The following is a 20,259-nucleotide window of genomic DNA, read 5'->3' as shown; positions in this document are numbered from 1 at the left end:
CTCCACCCGTGTGATTCTTTGAGTCCAGCTTTGCTAATGTTTCCATTTTAATGTTTAAGGAACTAAATCGTATCATATAACTGTGGGTTTTTTTTTCTCTCACTTAGATTGAACCTTATTCCACCTTAAATACAGCAATGCCTTCCACTTACAGTCAAACATCTTTATTTTTGATCAGCTGTTTAGAAATAAATTACCTCAATTTTTTTTTCAAAAAAGTTTCTACTTTTTAAATTGGCCACAAAAAAAATGTGGCTTCAAAAAATTTGAGCGATTTTTGTTTCTTTTTTCTTATGTAAAAATTTTAAATAAAAAATAGTAAAAGAAATGTTCAAATAGCACAAATAATCTAAAACGTGAGTAAGAGATCGACTGTTTATTGCAGTTAAAATTTCTATTTGTTTTACATTTTAATGATTACTCTCAGAAGATACAAGCAGTCCAAAAAGTTTAAAGAAATAATTCTTTCCAAACTGTCCCAACCAGCGTGGCGTCAACACAGAAGCTGTCTAACCTTTATTTACATAGAAATGTACTTTTCTGTCACTTGCTGTGTCTGTTTTCCCACTTAAAATGATGAGTTTTGTCTGAAATGTTCATCATAGATGCACTTCAACTATAAGAGACAGAATGTAAAGGAAGAATCCAGGAAATCCCATTTTTCACGAGTGTATTTGTTTAGTGGTGCAGAAAACGAGTATTTATTTCCAACACATTCTCTGCTTCACAGACCTGTCACTTAATGAAGCTCTTCCATCCTTTACCTGTGTTGATGCCAGCTGTTTGAGCTGGTTCTGTAGAAAGACGCCTGTCCCAACCCTTAAACAGTCAGACTGAAACCTCCTCACCAAAGAGCTGTCGAAGGACGCCAGGAACAAGATTGTAGCCTTGAATAAGAATAAGAAGGTCCCTGAAGATCTCCTCTCACCCTGTTGGGCATAACGGGGTGAAAACAGCCCAGAACCATAGACCACAGTAACAAAGGTCCCCCTGCTTAACCCTTGTGCTGTCCTGTTGGGTCCAGATGACCCGATCCTTGCATTGACGTGTTCTCCCTACCATAATAAAGGTAAAGAGGATTTCATGTAATCCATGGACACCACTGAAGATCACAAATCATTGAAGAAAAAAGGTTCAGAGCACCGTCTAGTGGGTCTAGATGACCCAACTCCCAACGTTAAAGTGCCTAGGATAGCACAAGGGTTAAGCTAGCACATCTACGGCCCTGTCCAAAGTTTACAAGATTGGAGGTGGAAGCATCATGGTTTGCGCTAGTATTCTGCAGGAAAATTGTTGGATTTTGTTAAGTTGTGCAATTTCTCAGGTCTAAATGTCCTTTCATCATGTAATATCTCAGTTTCATTTTATTTTCAATGACCTTTCTGAATAGAAGATGAGATAAAGCGGGACATAAATTTGACAGAACCAAGCCAAATGTAGAAACTACCATGAAAGAAGGCCACTGGAGTTACATTTCTTGATAGAAATATAAATGAGAAAAATATTTAAAGAGAAAGAAACCGAAACTGTCGAATTGAAATGGAAAACAACGCCGCAATAAAAACATTTATTGGCAACAGGCGCTAAAGGGGAATTCAAGGAAGAGGAAAGAAATAAAAGGAGCACTGCAGACACATATCGCAGCAACGTCAAGAGATCGCAAGAAAAGAAGCTCTGGATGCTTCGGTTCACAAGGTCAGAGGAAAGTTAGGAAAAAGATTAATCACTGCACCTTCAACCCTTGTGCTATCCTAGGCACTTTAACATTGGGAGTTGGGTCATCTAGACCCACTAGACAGTGCTCTGAACCTTTTTTCTTCAATGATTTGTGATCTTCACTGGTGTCCATGGATTACAGGAAATCTTTCCACCTTTATCCACCTTTGTCATGGAAGGGAGAACACGTCAGTGGAAGGGTGGGGTCATCTAAGACAGCACAAGGGTTCACTTGAGCAAGAATGACGTTTAACGGTCAGCCCTTAGCAAATTGTGCACTCGCAGTTTATTTTATTGAGTATACTTGAGTCTAAGTATAGCAAGTATACCACAGACCATGAATGTGTAGCGTGGGAAGTACTTCTTCAGACTAAATTGGATGTTTGGAAGTTTATAATATATATGTAAAAAGTAAACTTCAAGCACACTGCCTCACTGTTAGTAGACTAAGTATACTTGTAAGTACATGTACATACTACTACTTTTTGCTGAGGGTTGATTCAAGACTGTTGATCTTCATGCTCTCTGCAGATCACTTGTTAGCTTCTCTGCTTTTTTCTGTATTCAGAACCTGATTGTGCAGCTAATTTTTACCGTTTAACAGAAAAAATGACAAGAAAGTTCCAGAATTTCCATAGATCTGTTTATTGTCGAACATGGCAAGAACACAATTTCTGCAGAGACGGAATGGACTGCATATCAAAGAAGACCTCTCGTCTGTAGTTGTGTTGCTCTTTGCGCTCGTCCCTCCTTCCTGCGGGCAGCATGTCTTTATTTAGCTTCACAAAGTGCTTGTTTTCTTGGCTTTTCACATTGAGCACGCAGAGGAGTGTGTGTGCACACTCACACAATGGCTGTCAATTAAGCAATTGAACTACAAACCTTTTTCCATCCTGAGCTACAACCCCCCCCCCCCCCCCCACTGCAAAAATAAAGCTGTAAACATCTAAACGCTCATTATTATAATTATCAGGGAATCCACTTTTTTTTGCTCAAAAAACATCCAAACTTTGATTTTTATTTGGATTGACTTCTTTTTCATGCATGTTTTTGGACTCCACACAGAAACTGGGAGCTGCAGATGTGCATGAGGCTCCAAAAATGTGTGGATTTGATGGAAAATGTCGTATTTTTGAATAATTTAAAAGGGGATTCTTAGCTGAACTCGACTTTCTCTGGTTAAAATTGGGAACTTCCCTCTGCAGTCTCTTAAGGCAAAGTCATGTGGCAGTGACAGCAACCTCGATGGAACTGTTGGAGGGTTTCTTTCCAATCCGAGTAAACGTTTGTTTGTCGTGGCCAGTGGGGGTGTCCAGCCGTCCTCACACCGTCTGCCTGCTCTGCTCACAGTCTGTGCTGCTCTGCCCCTCCCGCTCCGCCTGCTCCACCAGCGCCGTGTCCGGGTGAATCTCCTCTTCGTCCAGGGTCACGATCACGGTTGCTTTTTTCCTCCTCCCTCCTCCTGCGCCTCGCTCGGTCTCCTCCTCCTCGTCCTCCTCATCCTCCTCCCCGGCCTCGGTGTCCTGGCTGGCCGAGTCGGTGCAGGTGGAGGACAGGGACGACAGCTTGTGTCGCAGCTCAGCCTGGGTGGGAACCTGGAGGCTGATCTCTGCGGTGAAGGACTCAACGTCTGGACCTTTAGAGACAGCAGAAGGTAAACGTCACCCTGAAGCTCCATAAAAAAGAAGCGAGCCTCTTGTTCATGTGTCGTGCCCACCTGCCACAGGTGAGGCGGCGCTGTTATCTTCTCCTCCAGAATGCAGAAAGACATCCAGAGCGTCATGGTCCGACATGTCCATCAGGTCCATCTGCTCCAGCATGTCCACGTTCACCTCCATGGACGACATGCTGCCTATTGGCTCTGGACACAAGGAGAGACGGTGAGACCAAAGCCAGAGAGCCGCCGAGCGCAGCAGCAAGGGTTTGAGTCCAGGAAGACACACTCTGTCAGCTCAGTTTGTTCAAATGTCCGAAGAAGCAGGAAGACGTCAGAGAAGCAACAGGCCGCGCTCAAGCTGGATGGTGTTTGGGATGGGAAAGCATGTGCATGACTGTGCATGACTGTGGGGTCAAACAAGGTCAGCAAATGAAAAGCAAGATTCTACTTTAAGATGAAAAAAACTACAAATAGTTTTAAAAGTTGGAAACTTGAAGGGAAGATTAAAAAATAGAAAACAATAAATAAACTTGAAACTAATGACTTTTTAAAGGATAACGTGAATTTAAAATGAAGGTATTTTAAACTTAAAGAAAATATTGAAAATGTACAGAAAAATAAGAAATAGAGATTTTATAATGAAATAATGAAAAATAGCAAATTGGAAATAAATTTATTCTAAACTAAAATTAAATAGTTACATTTAGGAAAAAAGTTTTAAATTTAAAATAAATAAACTGAAATAAATTCAAAACGGAAAGAAATTATGAAATAAAGAAAAGTACATTTTAAAACTTAAATAAAAAATTATATAAACCTTAGGGGTTTTTTCTTATTAGGAAAAAAATGTTTGTAAAAACTCTTTGATCTCTCTCCCTCTTTGCTTCCAGACTTCAATTAATAATTTAATTTCAGACTTTTTTTGGTGTTGAGCCTAATTCTTTGTGGGGGTGGAGCTTTGAGCCTATTGGCTAGCAGGACATGATTGACACCTGATGTTATGGTGACGTCAATTCAGCTCCAAAGAGTCTGTTTGTGCCGTCATCCCCCTTTATTCTTCAATTCAAATTTCAAATTTCCATTTTTTAAATTCAAATAGTAAATACTTCTTTTAAGTTAAACATGTTTTTTTTCTCCATATTAACGTATTTATTGAACAAATTTTCAATATTTGTTGGTAATTTCCAGAATTTCCTTCAAGTTTCCATTGTGTTTAAACTTTGAGTTTAAAACATTTTAATTAATTTTTTTATTTTCAGTTTGTGTTTTTCTTTTACATAAAGCTGATCCTCCTTTTCCTGCGTCCTTGCTTGATGAAAAATTTATCAAACTCCAAAAAGATTTTACTTTTGTGTCACAGCTGAACACAAGAATTGGGTGTTTGAACCTTAAGAGTGTGAATAAAACACTCCGTATGTGAAGTTTAGGGTCACACTTCTATTCACATTTCTAAATCTTATGCAAAACAACACATCTCAGTTGGGAAGTTCTTGTTTAACATCCTGCACAAAACATTTTTTTTTAATTTTATTTGGTTGAGTTCTGACACAAAACTGTTTTCACAAATCCTGGATTTGAAAAGCAAAAAACTTTCCTCAACTAAATAATGAATTCCTGTTGTCAAAGCTGACAGAAAATGGGTTTTTTCTTTTTAAAGAAATTTTAAAAACTGCAACAAAAGAAAAATAATTAAGTGAACGGATTATTCCATATAACATTTTTTAACAAATCCGATTTGAATTTGAAGGCATCATCTGTAGCCCATCAATAGCTAAATCTCTTTGCAGCAATAGAAAGAGAAAATCTCCAGATGTCTTTGCTTTCATATAGATGCTAAATTAAGATCATTCTGGAGCCTCAGTGGTTTGATGCATAGTTGCATCAATAGGTGACACGGAAATGTATGGATAGATTTTTAATAAAATCCAAAATGTTTTTGACACTTTGTACAGTTTGAGGTGCAGCATCTGCTACAGAGATTTTTGTTTCCATCATCTATAAATAACCTTTTTCTCTCAAATCTATCTTTTTTTCTTCTTGAATTTTTAAAACCTTTTTGGCAGCAAAGGCAGCGTCAGATCTTTTCCCCACTTTATCCTGAGAGGTTTTCTTAGCTACAGTGATGCTTCCCGGCAGAAATACTAAGGTAAACAGGAATTAAATGACAGAAATTTACTTTTGCTTTGACTAAAACCTTGCAAAAAGAAGAAATTTTAAGAAAATTAACGAAAATGTCCTATTTTCCGTCTAGCAAGAAAAATAAACTTATCAAAAAAGTTTTGCATTTGCAAAATAGTCTCAGTTTGAGAAAACATGTTTGGGGGGCTGGAATATTTCCTATCTTTACATTTTTCATCCACAGTTGGCAGATTTGTTTTTGCTTATTTCAAGAATATTGGCCAATGGGGTAAAAGTTATTGCTTTATTTCTAAGGAACCTGTTTTTGCGGTGCAGGACATCTTTGTTTAGGGGAAAAAATGAGGAACGATCCATCTTTATTTCTAAATGTTTACATCAACACAATTATAAAATAGTAAAGAGCCAGAATCCTGTTTTGGGTATGATAACCCTGCTGTCTTACCACCGACTGGATCAACTTTAGTTTCCTCTTTAACCTTTTTGTGCTCTTACACTCCTGGATTCACCACCTTGCACGTGTGCAGACCCCCCCCCCGTCCACCACCATGAAGTGCTGCATGCGACACAGACAGTGAGTCGGTGCACTGAGGGGATGGGAGGGTTACAGAGTTGCATGGGGAAGCAGCAACGTGGTTGGCTGTTGCACGGCAATGACAGCGTGTACCGTTCACTTTCGTACCTCAGAAGGAAGGAGAGCAGGAAAGGGCAGCACATGGAGGGAGAGAGGAATAAAGAGTCAAGATAGAGAGAAAGAAGGGGAACACTGTGTCCTTTCTTTGCCCTGAGGTCTCCGGCCTTCACATGCTCACACAAACACACAATGAGCGAATGTCATGAAACATCCAGGCCCGTGTGCAGGTTTTCTCTGCCAGTGCTGCTCCTGAGTTTACATCATGTATGGACAAATGTGCTGGCTTGCTCATGTTGCACTGAGAGCACCTTTTCCATGTGACTGCCTCTGCCTCTGTTAACCTCGTCGTGCCTCGTTTGAAAATGTTCCCCCGCTGGGATGGACCGGCAACAGTGAGATGGTGTTAAAGTGGTCCTGTGCAGATTTTCCATGACTCAGTGGTTCCTGTTCTCCTCCCTGAGACTCACACAACTCTTCTTTATATGCATCAAAGTGAATACATTTCAAGTGATTTCTCTGCTTCGTTGCACCATAATCCGCTACTTTTTGCATTCTCTGCACACACAAGCAAATGTTACATCTGTCACAGAACAAAGTTGTGCGTCGGCTTTAACAAAAAAACTGATTTTTAAAGCCAGCTCTCTCAAAGGCAAATTCCCTCCCGGCTCCCTAACTACTAAAAAACATAGTGTGGGACTATCTAGCCCCCTGAATTTTAAAAGCAATTCTAACACCACGCTCACTACTTTTTTTTTAATGGCAAACATGATGTCACTGATTTCCCGACCTAATAAACCTAATAAAAATGAACATGTGGATCTAATGATGAAAACGTTTTATAAAAAAATCAATTAAATTACATTTTTTCCCATTAGAACTCGTTCAAAATGCATTGTGATCTTTATTCATCAATCTATTGATTTTTCACAGAGACTTCTGGGACACTTTTAGGGCACTGGATTTTTTAAGTGTAGATTCGGACAGCCCTAGAAAACGCATTATATAGTGCACTAAGTAGTGAGTGAATGATTTCAGACAGAACCATTGAGGAATCTGCAGGCCTCATTCTTCTTGCTTCCTTTCCCTCCTCTTCCTCTGCTCTGAACTCCTCTCCTTTAAGACCCCTTTAGGGGATTAAAGAAAGGGGAGCTCACTCAGAACCGTTTGCAACATCGTTCAGAGCAGATCCTCTGCACTTTAAATATATTTTGTTCACAGATTGGAAATTTGGAGGAACTCTTGGCAGTGAAATATAGGTTAAACCGCTGCAGGAGTCCATTACAGTCCCAATGGAAAAGGTTTTTTTTAAAGTGGTCAAAGCAGATTATCATCCAGCGGTTTGAAGTGCAGAACCTGGCTGCAGGAAACTCCATCTTTTGATGTCCTGCACAGAGCTTTCAGGTGATACTGGGACCAATTCAGTTCAATGGTAGATGGCTTTGCATTCACCCTTAAAGAAGTAAGACACACTACACACTTGGTTACTCAATCTCTTTCTTTGGGCCACAAGGGATGCGAAAATTAGTTCAAGCTGCTGGAATCCTCAAAGCTCCTGACAATGGTTCCTGGAAGAGGCTTTCCAGCTCCTCACCTCGTCTCTCTGCAATCTGCAGGTAACCAGTAGACAGGTACTGCTCCATGTCTTGCTGAAAGGCCTCCTCAAAGAACTTCTGCCTGTCTTTCAGCTTCACCTGAGGTGGTGAAATCCCTCCTTGCTCAGCCCCAGGGGCTCTGTGTGTGTGCTCCACATCTGGCTCCACTGAAAGGCAAGAACATATTACAGGTGTCATTGCTTTCTATGCAGGAGAGGGTTTCAACAAGCCAGGAGTCTGCTGAAAAGAAAAGGTCTGTGTGACAAACAGAAACAATGAAAGAATTTCACGGGAATTCTTCCTTTTGTGTCCCAAATTCACTTTAAACAAAAATCAAACACAGATCTCTTCCTAGAGGTGCAGATCATTTCACTAAATCATGATATTCTGCAGATGTAAGCCAATACATTTAGTTCTCCTTTGACTTAATGGTGATAGTGACTGCAAACTTTGACATATTGACCATGTAACAGTCGTCTGTGGTTATTTGGCTTCAAAGGTTTTCTTTTATTTACTTCTTTTAGGATGCAAAACTGGATGACATGACGTTGACATTGTTCTGCTGGGTGCTAATTGGTTTTCAGTGGGAAATGGATTTTATTTCATGCTCTTAAATCTATATTAAATAAAAGCAAAGGTTGAAGAATTTCCTATCAATTTTATATCATATCAGATCATTGCCAACACTTTTTTAGAAATTACATCCTATTGTTAATAAGCAAAAACCTAAGATAAAGTCAAAATATTTGGCTGGCATTTGTCTGTTTTGCTATTGACAGGTTATATTTACAGTTTCTCTAAAAGAAACCCCAACAGTAAAGGGATGTTATCACATTTTTCTTGATTTAATGCTTTTATTTTGTAGTGTCCTGGTTGTGCACTGTTCACAAAGTGGAAATGGTTTCACTTGAATTTGCAGCACAAATCAAAGCTTCACTAATTCTGTCTGTTTTCAAATTGCCCCCCCCCCCCCCCCCCCCACACACACACACTTTGTTGATGTCCTTCCTCGAAACATAAGTCGCTTAAAAGACAAACGTCACTGACAAAAAAGGAATTATATTTGTATCCAATCAGAAAGAAGTGGGTCCTAATGTGGGCAGGGGTAGGCCTCAAAATCACGTGTTAGTGGAGCAGGCAAGACCAATTCAGGAAAAGCACATTAGATAGCCCTACAATGACATGATTTGGCCTCTGTAAGTGTAATATGAGCCCATTAGTCAAAAACCATAATGTGTAAAAATGCTGCACTGCCTGTCTTCCTCCTTAACATAAGCTTTGGCGAGTGTAGGGGTTGGGGCTACTAAGTCTTTATGAAGGGATTACAAATCAAAGTAATGTCCTCTGACGTGATGACAGCAGCTCTGAGTGTGTTTGTGTGTGTGTGTGTGTGTGTGTGTGTGTGTGTGTGCGCTGCTGATGCCTGGAGTTTCAGATTCGCTGTCTCTTTAGTTTTCTCATCCTCATCTGAGAGGCGAGCGTTACATAAGAGCACCCACAGAGAGCCAAGGCAGGAGGGCGCTAATATGTATAAATTGTCCTGTATGAGCTCTTTATCTGTGGCGGTAATGTGAAGCTAACGATGAGTTAAAAAGACGCCAGGTGAATTCCTTCAACACCCTCTTTGCCCCCGCCTGACTGAATATTTTTACATATTCTCTTTTTTCTGCGGATCCGAGCGCAGGATCGAGGACCGGACTCTCCCACAGAGGGAGACTCCTGCGACGGACCACGCTGTGGTAGCAGATGGAAACGCACACACCTACACACAAAGGAATAATGAGATCCAAGAGGAACTCACACAAGCATAACAGCCCTTGGAGACTGGGAAAAGAATAGCACTATTTCTCTCTGTCATTCCTCACCTAGTGTCCAATCCATCTCATTGATCTGATTGTGTGTCCCTCGTCTCTCCTGGACTCTGTCCATCCTTTTGCTTCTGGGTGGTGTGAAAGAGTGTGCAGTTGTGTGTGCTGATGTCTTCTAAAGACGGCTGTATTAGATGGGGGGCCTGAGGGAGGCTTTGTTAAGACCGTCAGGCATTAGCAGGGCTGGAAGCAGCGGCGAGTACAGGAGAAAGAGGGCAATGTGGGAAGTTATAATTAGCCTTTGTTGATGGACGGCAATAACAGTATGGATCCTGCTCTTCATCGCTAATCTAATAATAAATCCATCACTGTTCTGCACGGCCTGATCTTTGTTTGTGCACAAGGAAGGAACTGTGTTGCTTTTGTCTGTAAATATGCATGGATCTACTGGAGATCTGTACGGTAGCCCTGAAGGGCAAATCACACCAACACATCGCATAATGCAAAAACATTAAAAATCACCCAAACAACTAAAAAAGCATTACATTTTAGAAATTAAAGCAAAATTCTGTTTGTACTGCTATATTTGACAGAATAACAAATAATTAAATAACCAAATTACACCTGTAAAGCCCCCTATGTCAAAGAATTGACAGAACCTTTTTAAAAAAAAACCTTTTGATGATCATGGTTTCCGTGAATACTTGCTTCTGATTGGCTGCTGGGTGTGGATTAAAAAGTGATAATGCACACCTTAAGAGGAAGTTCCCATGGGTGTCATAGCTTAAATATTCTGCATCACTGTACCGGCTTCTGTAACCCTTGTGCTATCCTAGGCACTTTAACGTTGGGAGTTGGGTCATCTAGACCCACTAGACAGTGCGTTGAACCTTTTCTCTTCAATGATTTGTGATCTTCACTGGTGTCCATGGATTACATGAAATCTTTCCACCTTTATCCACCTTTGTCATGGTAGGAATAACACGTTAATGTAAGGGTGGGGTCATCTAAGATAGCACAAGGGTTAAAACAAACTTTTACTTCATCATCTGGACAAAAACAAGCTGTAAGATTTTAACTTTCTCTCTAAACTGATGCTATATTTAACCCGTTGTGACGATCATCATAGATATCGCTTTCCTTTGGCGCTGCAGTCAAAGTTGGTGCCAGCTAAGCCGGCTAAGTGGCTTACTGTGACAACACGCCACACCACGTAACAAATAGTCCGCTTTTTGTGAAAAAAGCGATCCAAATCGAAAAAATAACAAGAATAAAGTTCTAAAATCTGATTGAACATTTATTTCTTTTGTAAGTGACCATGGTGTAAGCAGGATGATGGCCTTGGAAGTGTGCATTATCAGAATTAACACACTTCACGGAAGCTTCGTATCGGATAGTCCAGGCTTCCACGGCATGCGTTGATTTCTGATAATGCACACTTTAACCCCCACTTAACTGTATTATAAATATCTATTTATTGAAAAGAACTTCAATTTTTCAATACATCAAGTAGTCATTCAAATAAATTGAATACGTTTTTGAAAATTAGCCATACTGTGTCAAAAGTGTTTTTGAGATGGCATGTAAGCAATCGTCTTGAAATGAGCAGGAAAAGCTCTTCTACTGCCCCTAGTGGAAGGATGATGAACTACAGGGCAGAAAACAACCTTGATCTTGGATATGTGTGATTCACCCCAAATCCTATAATATTCATTCCCAAAAAATGTTCGCTTTGATGCCACACAGAGGTTATTTATAGTCCTCATGTATTATACCAAAAGATTACAATATTTTGCAGATGAGTTTAAAAAAAAGAACCAAAAAAGCAATGAAGAAAACCTGAGTTTACAGGTGTTGTTGCATGCTTTTTCTGCAAGTTTGCATTTTGTGCCTCCAGCTTTGCAGAATTTCCCTCATAGCTTAATCACATGAGTGTGCAATGACTCACGAGTGCTACAAAACGATACACATCCCCAGAGGAGTCATCGTAAGCAGTAGTACTCTTAAGTCCAGATTGAGCTTAAACTCAAAAGAAAAATGGCTTATTACCTGAAATTGTGTGAGCCGTGTTAAGTGCTGTGTCGGCTACAGCCATTGTCAGGCCCACAGTGTGTCGCAGACTTCTTCTTTAGATGCCTATTTTTGTTTCCTGATCACTCGAGCGTGAGCTTCAAAGATTCAGAGCTATCTGGTTTGCATTCTACAAATACAGGAAACAGAACCCACAGGAAAAGGTGTGTGTGTGTGAGTGTGGCTGCGTGGGTGATCATGCACCCGTTTTATGTGTACCCACTTTGCAGACAACAAACAGGCGCAGAGCATTTACCTCCGAAGGAATTGAGCATTTTTCCATTCATAAATGTGTCACATTTGCCTTCCTGCTTTTTTTTTGCAGATGTGCCTGTGAGATCTGTGAGCACAGCACAATGTGAAATATCAATGCGTGCATCCATACCATATTTGTCATTTATATGAAGCTACAGTTGAATAAGTCAGTCAAAAGTGAAGCGGAGATGCTGCATCATCAAATCAGGCTTTTAGATCTCAACTCTAAAGACGAAAACTGACTAAATGAAGTTCTTTTCAACTCGACTTGCAAAGCAAACATGCAAATCAATACGTGGAGTTTTGATCCCACAGATTGGTTGTTACACCTCTTTATTTGAGGCTAAAGCCCAATCAGACTCATACTTCATCAGAGATTGGTTTTCGGAGCAATTCATCTATTTACAGAGTGTTCAGAGCTCCTCAGGACCACACAACATTTATTTAGAAAACTGTTGCAGAACAGATTTATTTACCGCTGCAGTAGATACAAATAATAAAAAAGAGATCCCTTTTAAAATGATAAATCATCTACAACCAATCCCAGTCATTCCTGAGCGCCTCATCAGTGCATTTCTTTGTAAAAACAGGGGCTGATTTAAGTGGCGTCAGTGGAGCCTGAATGGACACAAGGATGGATAAATAAATTAATGAAAGTGTCAGTTATCTCGCTGGCTAGTTTGCTTTTAATTCCAGCCAATGAAAAGAAAAAAGAAAAACATGACGGACCTGCAACCTTCTGCATGTGTGTGCTCCTCTGAGATGGATGTATTTATACATGCAGAAGAGAAAAAAGGGAAGAGAAAGAGAGACTGCTGGTGTGACACAGTTATAGGTCACAGAGTAATTGTAGATTCTAACTCAGGACTGGTGCTACAAAAAATAAAAAATGCATGTCCAAAGAGTAGATTATTCCTAAAATAAAGAAAATGAAACTTGAAATGGGACAGAGACATTAACTGGAGTTAGCTGTCACAAATGGTTCAAAGGAAGGTTTGATTTAATTTGATTTAAGTTGAAATGGTTTATTTCAAGCAATCAAATGATAACAATACACAAAAACATTAAAATCATCTTTTATACATTCGTACAATGACCTATCAAACTTAGGATACTTTAACAGAAAGTTAAATAATGAAAGGGAGGGGAAGGAAGCGAACTTATATGATCTCACCCCTGTTCGACCTTAACCATTATATTACATGATTGATCATTATCCGGTTCATAACTTTTATCAGACAAAATTAAGAATCCTTAGGTATCAATAAAGCACATGACATGAATTACTTAATTATTATGTAAAAATTAACTATATTAGAAATCAATATGGCAAATGTAGATCAGTTATCTAAAATATATGCAGATTATGTTCATTATAAAAATCATGTATATGATTAAAAAACAATACTATATTAGTAAAATAGACGTAACACTGTTTCAAAAATCTTTACAGCAAAACTTGATCAAGTATCAAAAGTTAAAAATATGTGCAAATTAAGTTTCATTAGGAAAAATCATGAATCAATTTTTGGAGCAAGTTAAGTAATATCATTAGAAATCAATCAATTTAACCATCTTCAATAATTGATTAAGCTTTTTTTAATTAATATTATTATAATAAAGTTAAAGGTTAAAGGTTAGTTAATTCCTTCTTCTGCTGATTAGGAACTGTTCTTCTGGGTTTAAACAGAGTTTATAGGTTTGATGATTTATTGGTGCCACTCATGGATCCATCTACCTGTCAATAAACAGTACCCCCCCCCCCCCCCCCCATAGTTATCATGAGTAGGAAGTACAGCTACATAGATGTGAATCTGTTTTTTTTTTTTGATTGAAATTTGACTTACTAACATGTTGGTTAATGGGGACTCGCTCCCAAATGTAACCTGCCTCTAGTGGACCTTTTAGGAACTGCAGGAACATTTTGCTATTTCTTGGTTTGATTATGAGATTATAGATCAAGCATGTTCATAATCATGTCAATAAGAAAAATGAAAAATCTTACAAATGAACAAATAAAACTTTTTTTATGTAGCACTTTATAATTCCTTTAGAAGTACCAAAGTGCTTCGCAATTATCCCTTGTGCTATCCTAGGTACTTTAACATTGGGAGTTGGGTCATCTAGACCAGGGGTCGGGAACCTATGGCTCGCGAGCCATATATGGCTCTTTTGATGGTCACATGTGGCTCGCAGACAAATCTTTAATTATACTTTTTTTTTTTTCATTAGACCAGTCCTCGGCGCGATGCGATGCCAGAGGCGCGCAGTAGTAGCGGTGCTTAGAGAGAGAAATCCTGCGCCAGCACTTTCAGTTTACTATTATCTATTATTTCACAGAGTTTGTACCAGCTGGAAACTTGTGAATTGACGTGCCTAAAACTGCGCGCTCCCGTCTCTGAGAAAGAGCGCGCAGTTGCGGAGACGGGATGTGTGAGGAAGAAAGCAGAGGGTGGGGGTGGGGTGTTGTGGGGACCGGCAGCAGGTGAATTGCGCAGGGTTTGTAAATACGTAAAACCCACTGCCTGTCACTCACTGCAGCGTGTGAGTGTGTGTTTGGCTCCACGTCTGCATGTGATCAGTCTTTGTCACATCTACAGAACATTCAGACCTACGATCACGTTTAAAGTCTCAACGTCTGCATGAAGCAGAAACTCACCACGTATCAACCAGACAATCAGCAAAACTACCACGAGAAATACTCATCATTTATTAGCAACAGCATAACAATGTTGTTAAAAAGAATCCACAGACTTATTGTACTTTAAAATGTTGAAATTACATCAAATGCACACATTCACTTGTATATTTAGTTTTAAAAATATTGTCGCGGACTGAGTTTAACTTGGCTGTTGGACCGCGTCATAAGTTCTGGAGTTCTGGAACGCATCAAGCAGAGATCTGATTGGCTCTCAGTTCTGTCGCTCAGCCTGTTGTTAGGTAGTTTGGACCAATGGGGTTCAGCTATGGGCCGAATAAGAGAAATGGGAGGGCTGGAGCGGGAGCAGGGGAATATAAAGTTGGGAGAAGCGCTCTCTCTCGTCTCGCTGGAGAGATTCAGAAGTTGCTGAATTAATTGTACGGCGTTTGTTGCGGTCTGCAGTAACCAGAATAAAGAACCTTAAAAGAGTTTAAGTCTCCGTGCCTCAGTGTGGGAAAGGGACACTACATTATTGTATGGCTCTTTCGAAATTACATTTAAAAATATGTGGCGTTTATGGCTCTCTCGGCAAAAAAGGTTCCCGACCCCTGATCTAGACCCACTAGACAGTGCTCTGAACCTTTTTTCTTCAATGATTTGTGATCTTCACTGGTGTCCATGGATTACATGAAATCTTTCCACCTTTATCCACCTTTGTCATGGTAGGGAGAACACGTCAATGTAAGGGTGGGGTCATCTAAGATAGCACAAGGGTTACAGGAAGACAAAGGAAAGTTTAAAATTAGGCAAATTAGGAACAAAAAATCACAAAAAGCAATCAGCAATAATATTCATAAAAAATAAATAAGAATGCAATAAAACAAATGAAAAAAAATAAAAAATGCCACAAACTACTGAGCATTAAAAGCCATTCTAAAACAGTGCTTGCAAGACATAAACAATGATTTTATAATAACAGCTGTAACATTTTCACCCAATCAGTTCGGGAATAGACACAGATAAATAAAATGTATTTCACATGTTTTCAGCAACAAAAATCAATTTCTTTTAATTATGGTCTAAAAATGTTCAACCCAATTTTACAAACTTTATAGTAAATTCTCTTCAAATTTCCTGTAGGTCATTTTACATCTTTCTATTTTAAGAAAGAAACATGCAGCCTGAAGACCGAGAAGCAGGGCTGATGGTAGAAATGGACAGCATTTCTATTTCTTCATTGCCCACCAAGCCATGGTATTTTTAGATTCTGTCCACCTCGCCGTATCTCTCCAGAGCTCAGTTTTCAACTCAAGGCAGCCGCCTGGCCGTAAATAACACACACCATCCCTTCCCCCCTTGGCTTTGTAAACTTACACCCCCTGGTAAAACGACCTGGGAGTGAGTCTGATGCTGAAACTGTGCCGTCTGGACGGAGTAACAGGTCTGCAGAAAAACTCCCAACTATCCCGAGGAGACAAATTGCACACAGAGGATGGTGAAATGTAACACTACTTTGTTTCTGTACAGAAACACACAAAGAGAAGCCCCAGTTTCTCTGGAGTTCTCTGTGCAGAACGTCCAGGCTGTCCTGGAAATACTGTCCACAAATATTAGTGACAATGGCAGAAACGTCTGCTTTACTGCTGTTTATCCCTTGTGCTATCCTAGGCACTTTAACATTCGGAGTTGGGTCATCTAGACCCACTAGACAGTGCTCTGAACCTTTTCTCTTCAATGATTTGTGATCTTCACTGGTGTCCATGGATTACATGAAATCTTTCCACCTTTATCCACCTTTTTCATGGTAGGAAGAAGACGTCAAAGTAAGGCTGGGGTCATCTAAGATAGCACAAGGGTTGATTAGAGTCCAAAGAGTCTCGTTTCAATAAATGTCAATGATTGTGTTCTTGCCAAGGTTGACATGCTCAGAAATCGCATAAATTGACAAAAATAAAACACTCAAATGACGTTCAAATTGAAAAACCCAAATCAAACATGTTAAAATTAAGTGGAATAAAAAAGATTCAACAAAAATGCAGAAATGTGGATAAATATGAAAACAAAACGAACTGCTATCAGAAATGGAAATCTGGGAGGAGTGCAGATTAAAATACACCGTTTTTTTTTGGAGAGCCGTGCTGAAGCAAAGGTACTGCAGCAGCAGAGTTTAAAACGCACTTTTCTTTTTTTTCTTCAGCCTCAAAACAACATGGACTGATTGATTTACCTGTGAGTTGAGGTTTTCACCTGACTTGAACGCCATAAACATTCGACAGTCTCTAAAGCTCCGATTTAATCTTTTAAGATTCCACTTTTATTTTAAGTTTTTATTTAAATATGGAAATTTACAATTGGAAAAATACAATCATGGCTTCCCAACAATTCCAGAAGTATATTTTCATAAGTTAGCAAACAAATGATTTTGTGCTGAGACTAATAGGAACCAAATGACTGGAAATAAAAAACACATTTTGTAGTATTTCTGTAGCGACTCATTCAAAGCCATGACAGAGACGCTACGATATTTTACTTTTTTCCCACCTTAAAATTATTTTTTTAACCCTAGATATCAGAACTTCATTTTTCTTCATCACCAAACACCATCTAGAGAAAAGACACATTAAACCACTTTTTAATACCAAACACGTAACCAGGCAACTGCATACCAACAAGTAAGGCAAAGCTCTGTGGGAGGGCTCTCTGCCTCCTGCTTAGTCATTCATAGTTACAACACCGACAGAGAAAAGAAGACTTTTCAGCATCAACCATGACTTATTCAAACCGCTTTAGAGATTCTGATAATTCATTTTGACGTATTCTTCACAGCATCGTACATGGAAACACATCAAGCTGTCAAAACTGTTTTCCTGGTTCACCGTCACACCCAGAGGTGGAACAAAGAGTAAAGATGGATAACACATGTGTAAATAATCACAAAAACATCAATAAAACAACATTTTTTGCTGCAGCCCAAACATGCAGAGCACAAGGCCTCATGCAGAGGATGACTGCTTTAACCAGAGGAGGATGAAGGCCACTTTGTAGAAAAGGTCCAAGGTAAAATGCCAAACGGTTCTTGCAATAACATTTTTGGTCCTAAATATGAAGAAAAATGGAACCCTAACAACGAAACAAAAGAAAATTCTTTAAAAAAATACAAAAAGATAGTTGCAATTCCTCAAATGACCACTGGAGGCGGTTTTCAAAGGCACTTCACACCAAAATGAAACTTAAGTGCATATTCGTGAAAACTGGAGGAGTTATGGTGGGTGAACGCAATCACCATACTAAGCCACACCCATCTGCATATATATATATATATATATATATATATATATATATATATATATATATATATATATATATATATATATATATATATATATATATATGTTATTAATGCCAAGGTGCATTGAGCAAACTCCAGGTAACGTCTCACATCCAGCCACATTTTCTCTGTTTAGATTCCTATAGGTGTCCGGTAGGGTGGTGGACCTCTGATCGGAAGATTGCAGGAAGATTGCAGACACTGAACACCACCTTGCCTCTGGTGGGAGGTTGGCGCCATTGTTCAGCAGCGGAGCCGCCACCAGTGTGTGAATAGCTGATGGGACTGTGACTGTCAAGCGCTTTGGGCCTTCCAGGAAGGTAGAAAGTGCCATACAATTGACTATTTACCATGAAGAGAAAAAGATCCTTCTTAATAAATCCATGTTTGTAACAACCCCAAACTGGGGAGGTGGGACACAGTGTACTGTGAAATAGCAGAGTAAAGCAAACTTTTACACATATTTGGTAATTATTAAATCAGAAAAAGGGTCTTAAGAGATTTTTCGTGTTTTTAACTATACAGTGAGGCAATGTTTTTATTCAAGTAAAAAATTCTAATTAAAGTGCAAACAACACAGAAGCTTTATTTTGGACTCTACAAGCTTCTGAAACTTCTGAAACTGGCTGTAAAAAACATTGCTGGCGATGGCTTCAGTTTGCTTTACTTTTATAAAAATCACCGAATTAACATTTAACTGAAATTTTATTTTTAGAAAATTTGAGACGATCCAACCGCTACAGAACCATGATGGAAGCACATCAACAAATGCATGAAACTGATATGTTCATTTGCTACAGAATTGAATTCAATATAAACTCTGGAATTAGAAGGAATTAAAAGTGTAAAAACAACAGTGACCAGAGGACAGAGAGCAACACAAAGCAGAAAATTGCTGGAACACATTTTTTTTGTAACAATTCAATGAATCATTGTGAGTTTTTAACTGATTTTCTTACACCCTGACAGGTAAAACTACATAACCTATTTGATTAAAATAATTCATGAAGGTTCCACATTTCCACAGAAGGCTGAATGCCTTTGCTGGTGCAGTACTCTTCAACGTCCTCCTCTTCCCATCAGATCTAATTGAACCATCCAGTGGGATTTGGCTTTTAGGACTCTGACTTTAAACCATAGAGGATGGAGGAAGATGATGGAGGAAGGTGATGGAGCACTTGAGAGCATGTTGTTTTGTCTGACAGCACATTTTCAAACTGCAGATGCATCCTATAGGTGGAGGGGACTGACAGTCTGAGAGGTCTGGATCTCCCCGTCCTTAAAAGCCGTTGATTTGTCTGTTGATGACACGTACTCTTGCAGTTTTAGCCAAATGGCTTTTATTGCACCTCCTGAATCCCACACAGCTGAACACACAACACTCATCTGCTGAGAGGGCTGTGGAATGAAAAACATTGCCCAGGACGTTGAAACCGATATCTTGAGCGAACCACGATTTTGCAGCTCAAGCCTTTCTTAATTTGCCATACAAATGCAGAAAATTACATCCTTACAGGCGGAGATTAAACACGTCCAAATGAATAATGAAATTGCATTTCCTGTGTTCCTCTACATGTTCGGGGACTTTGGGGCTTGCCGAAAAACCTCAGTGATCAGCCAGCAGGCTCTGTGCCGATCAAATGAGGATTTAAAATATTGCTTTTGTAAATGCGTTACATCTAAAATGAATTCAGGATTCAAAGCCATTTGAATGTATTACACTAAAAATCATTCACAGCCCAAAAATGCTTTACAATGAGGTGATTCTTATCTGGTGAAAGGAGAAAAAATTGAGGATAAAAAAGCCTTTTCCATAGAATGTTACTTCCTGTTACTTTCTCCACAGTCGTGAATAAGTTCCAATACAGTGCAACAAAACAAATCTGCCAAATGGGACCAAATACACTAAAAGTGACAAACGTTTTAGTGAAAAAAAGGCATTTATCCCTTGTGCTATCCTAGGCACTTTAACATTGGGAGTTGGGTCATCTAGACCCACTAGACAGTGCTCTGAACCTTTTTTCTTCAATGATTTGTGATCTTCACTGGTGTCCATGGATTACATGAAATCTTTCCACCTTTATCCACCTTTGTCATGGTAGGGAGAACACGTCAATGGAAGGGTGGGGTCATAGGATAGCACATGGATTAAAATCACATGGGATACAAAAAAGGTTGGAAAACTACAAAAATACTCAGCAGTTTGTTTGAGGTTGTGTACATTGGAGCATCCATTCAGGCTGTGTCCCATAAATTATACAAGTATCACCTTTGGTCTGTGTGGTGCCACGAATGCTGCTGTGTGTCACAAAAACCCCACACACGTCTAAGATGAAGATACAGTTTAAAAGTGAACTCTTCACCTTCTCTCTGTAAAGGCAAGCAGAGACAAATCAGAGATGACATGTTGCTAAGGCTGTCA

The 20,259-nt window shown here is 39.3% G+C and overlaps 1 protein-coding gene across 4 annotated transcripts in view; it reads right to left on the bottom strand.

Annotated features, from left to right (window-relative positions):
* Window positions 1-2,337: 2,337 nt before the first annotated feature.
* The window catches only part of dtnbp1 (dystrobrevin binding protein 1), a 31,185-nt gene continuing 13,263 nt past the window's right edge, over window positions 2,338-20,259 (bottom strand). Inside the window, exons 1-4 of one of the 4 annotated variants that reach the window (XM_011481295.3) lie at window positions 11,593-11,720; window positions 7,735-7,902; window positions 3,434-3,577; window positions 2,338-3,352 (exon numbers count right to left, since the gene is read on the bottom strand). In XM_011481295.3, the coding sequence (XP_011479597.1) occupies window positions 3,039-3,352; window positions 3,434-3,577; window positions 7,735-7,902; window positions 11,593-11,638 (672 nt within the window). In that variant the 5' untranslated portion in view covers window positions 11,639-11,720 and the 3' untranslated portion in view covers window positions 2,338-3,038. Of the gene's footprint in view, window positions 3,353-3,433; window positions 3,578-7,734; window positions 7,903-9,600; window positions 9,791-11,592; window positions 11,721-20,259 lie in introns of those variants that run through there. The other 3 variants (XM_020707350.2, XM_011481294.3, XM_004074383.4) reach the window with 3 other exon arrangements.

Source organism: Oryzias latipes, chromosome 11, assembly GCF_002234675.1.
Source record: "Oryzias latipes chromosome 11, ASM223467v1".
Classification (NCBI taxonomy): Eukaryota; Metazoa; Chordata; class Actinopteri; order Beloniformes; family Adrianichthyidae; genus Oryzias; species Oryzias latipes.
The sequence above is the reverse complement of the archived record's forward strand: the minus strand, read 5'-3'. Positions and strand labels throughout refer to the sequence as shown.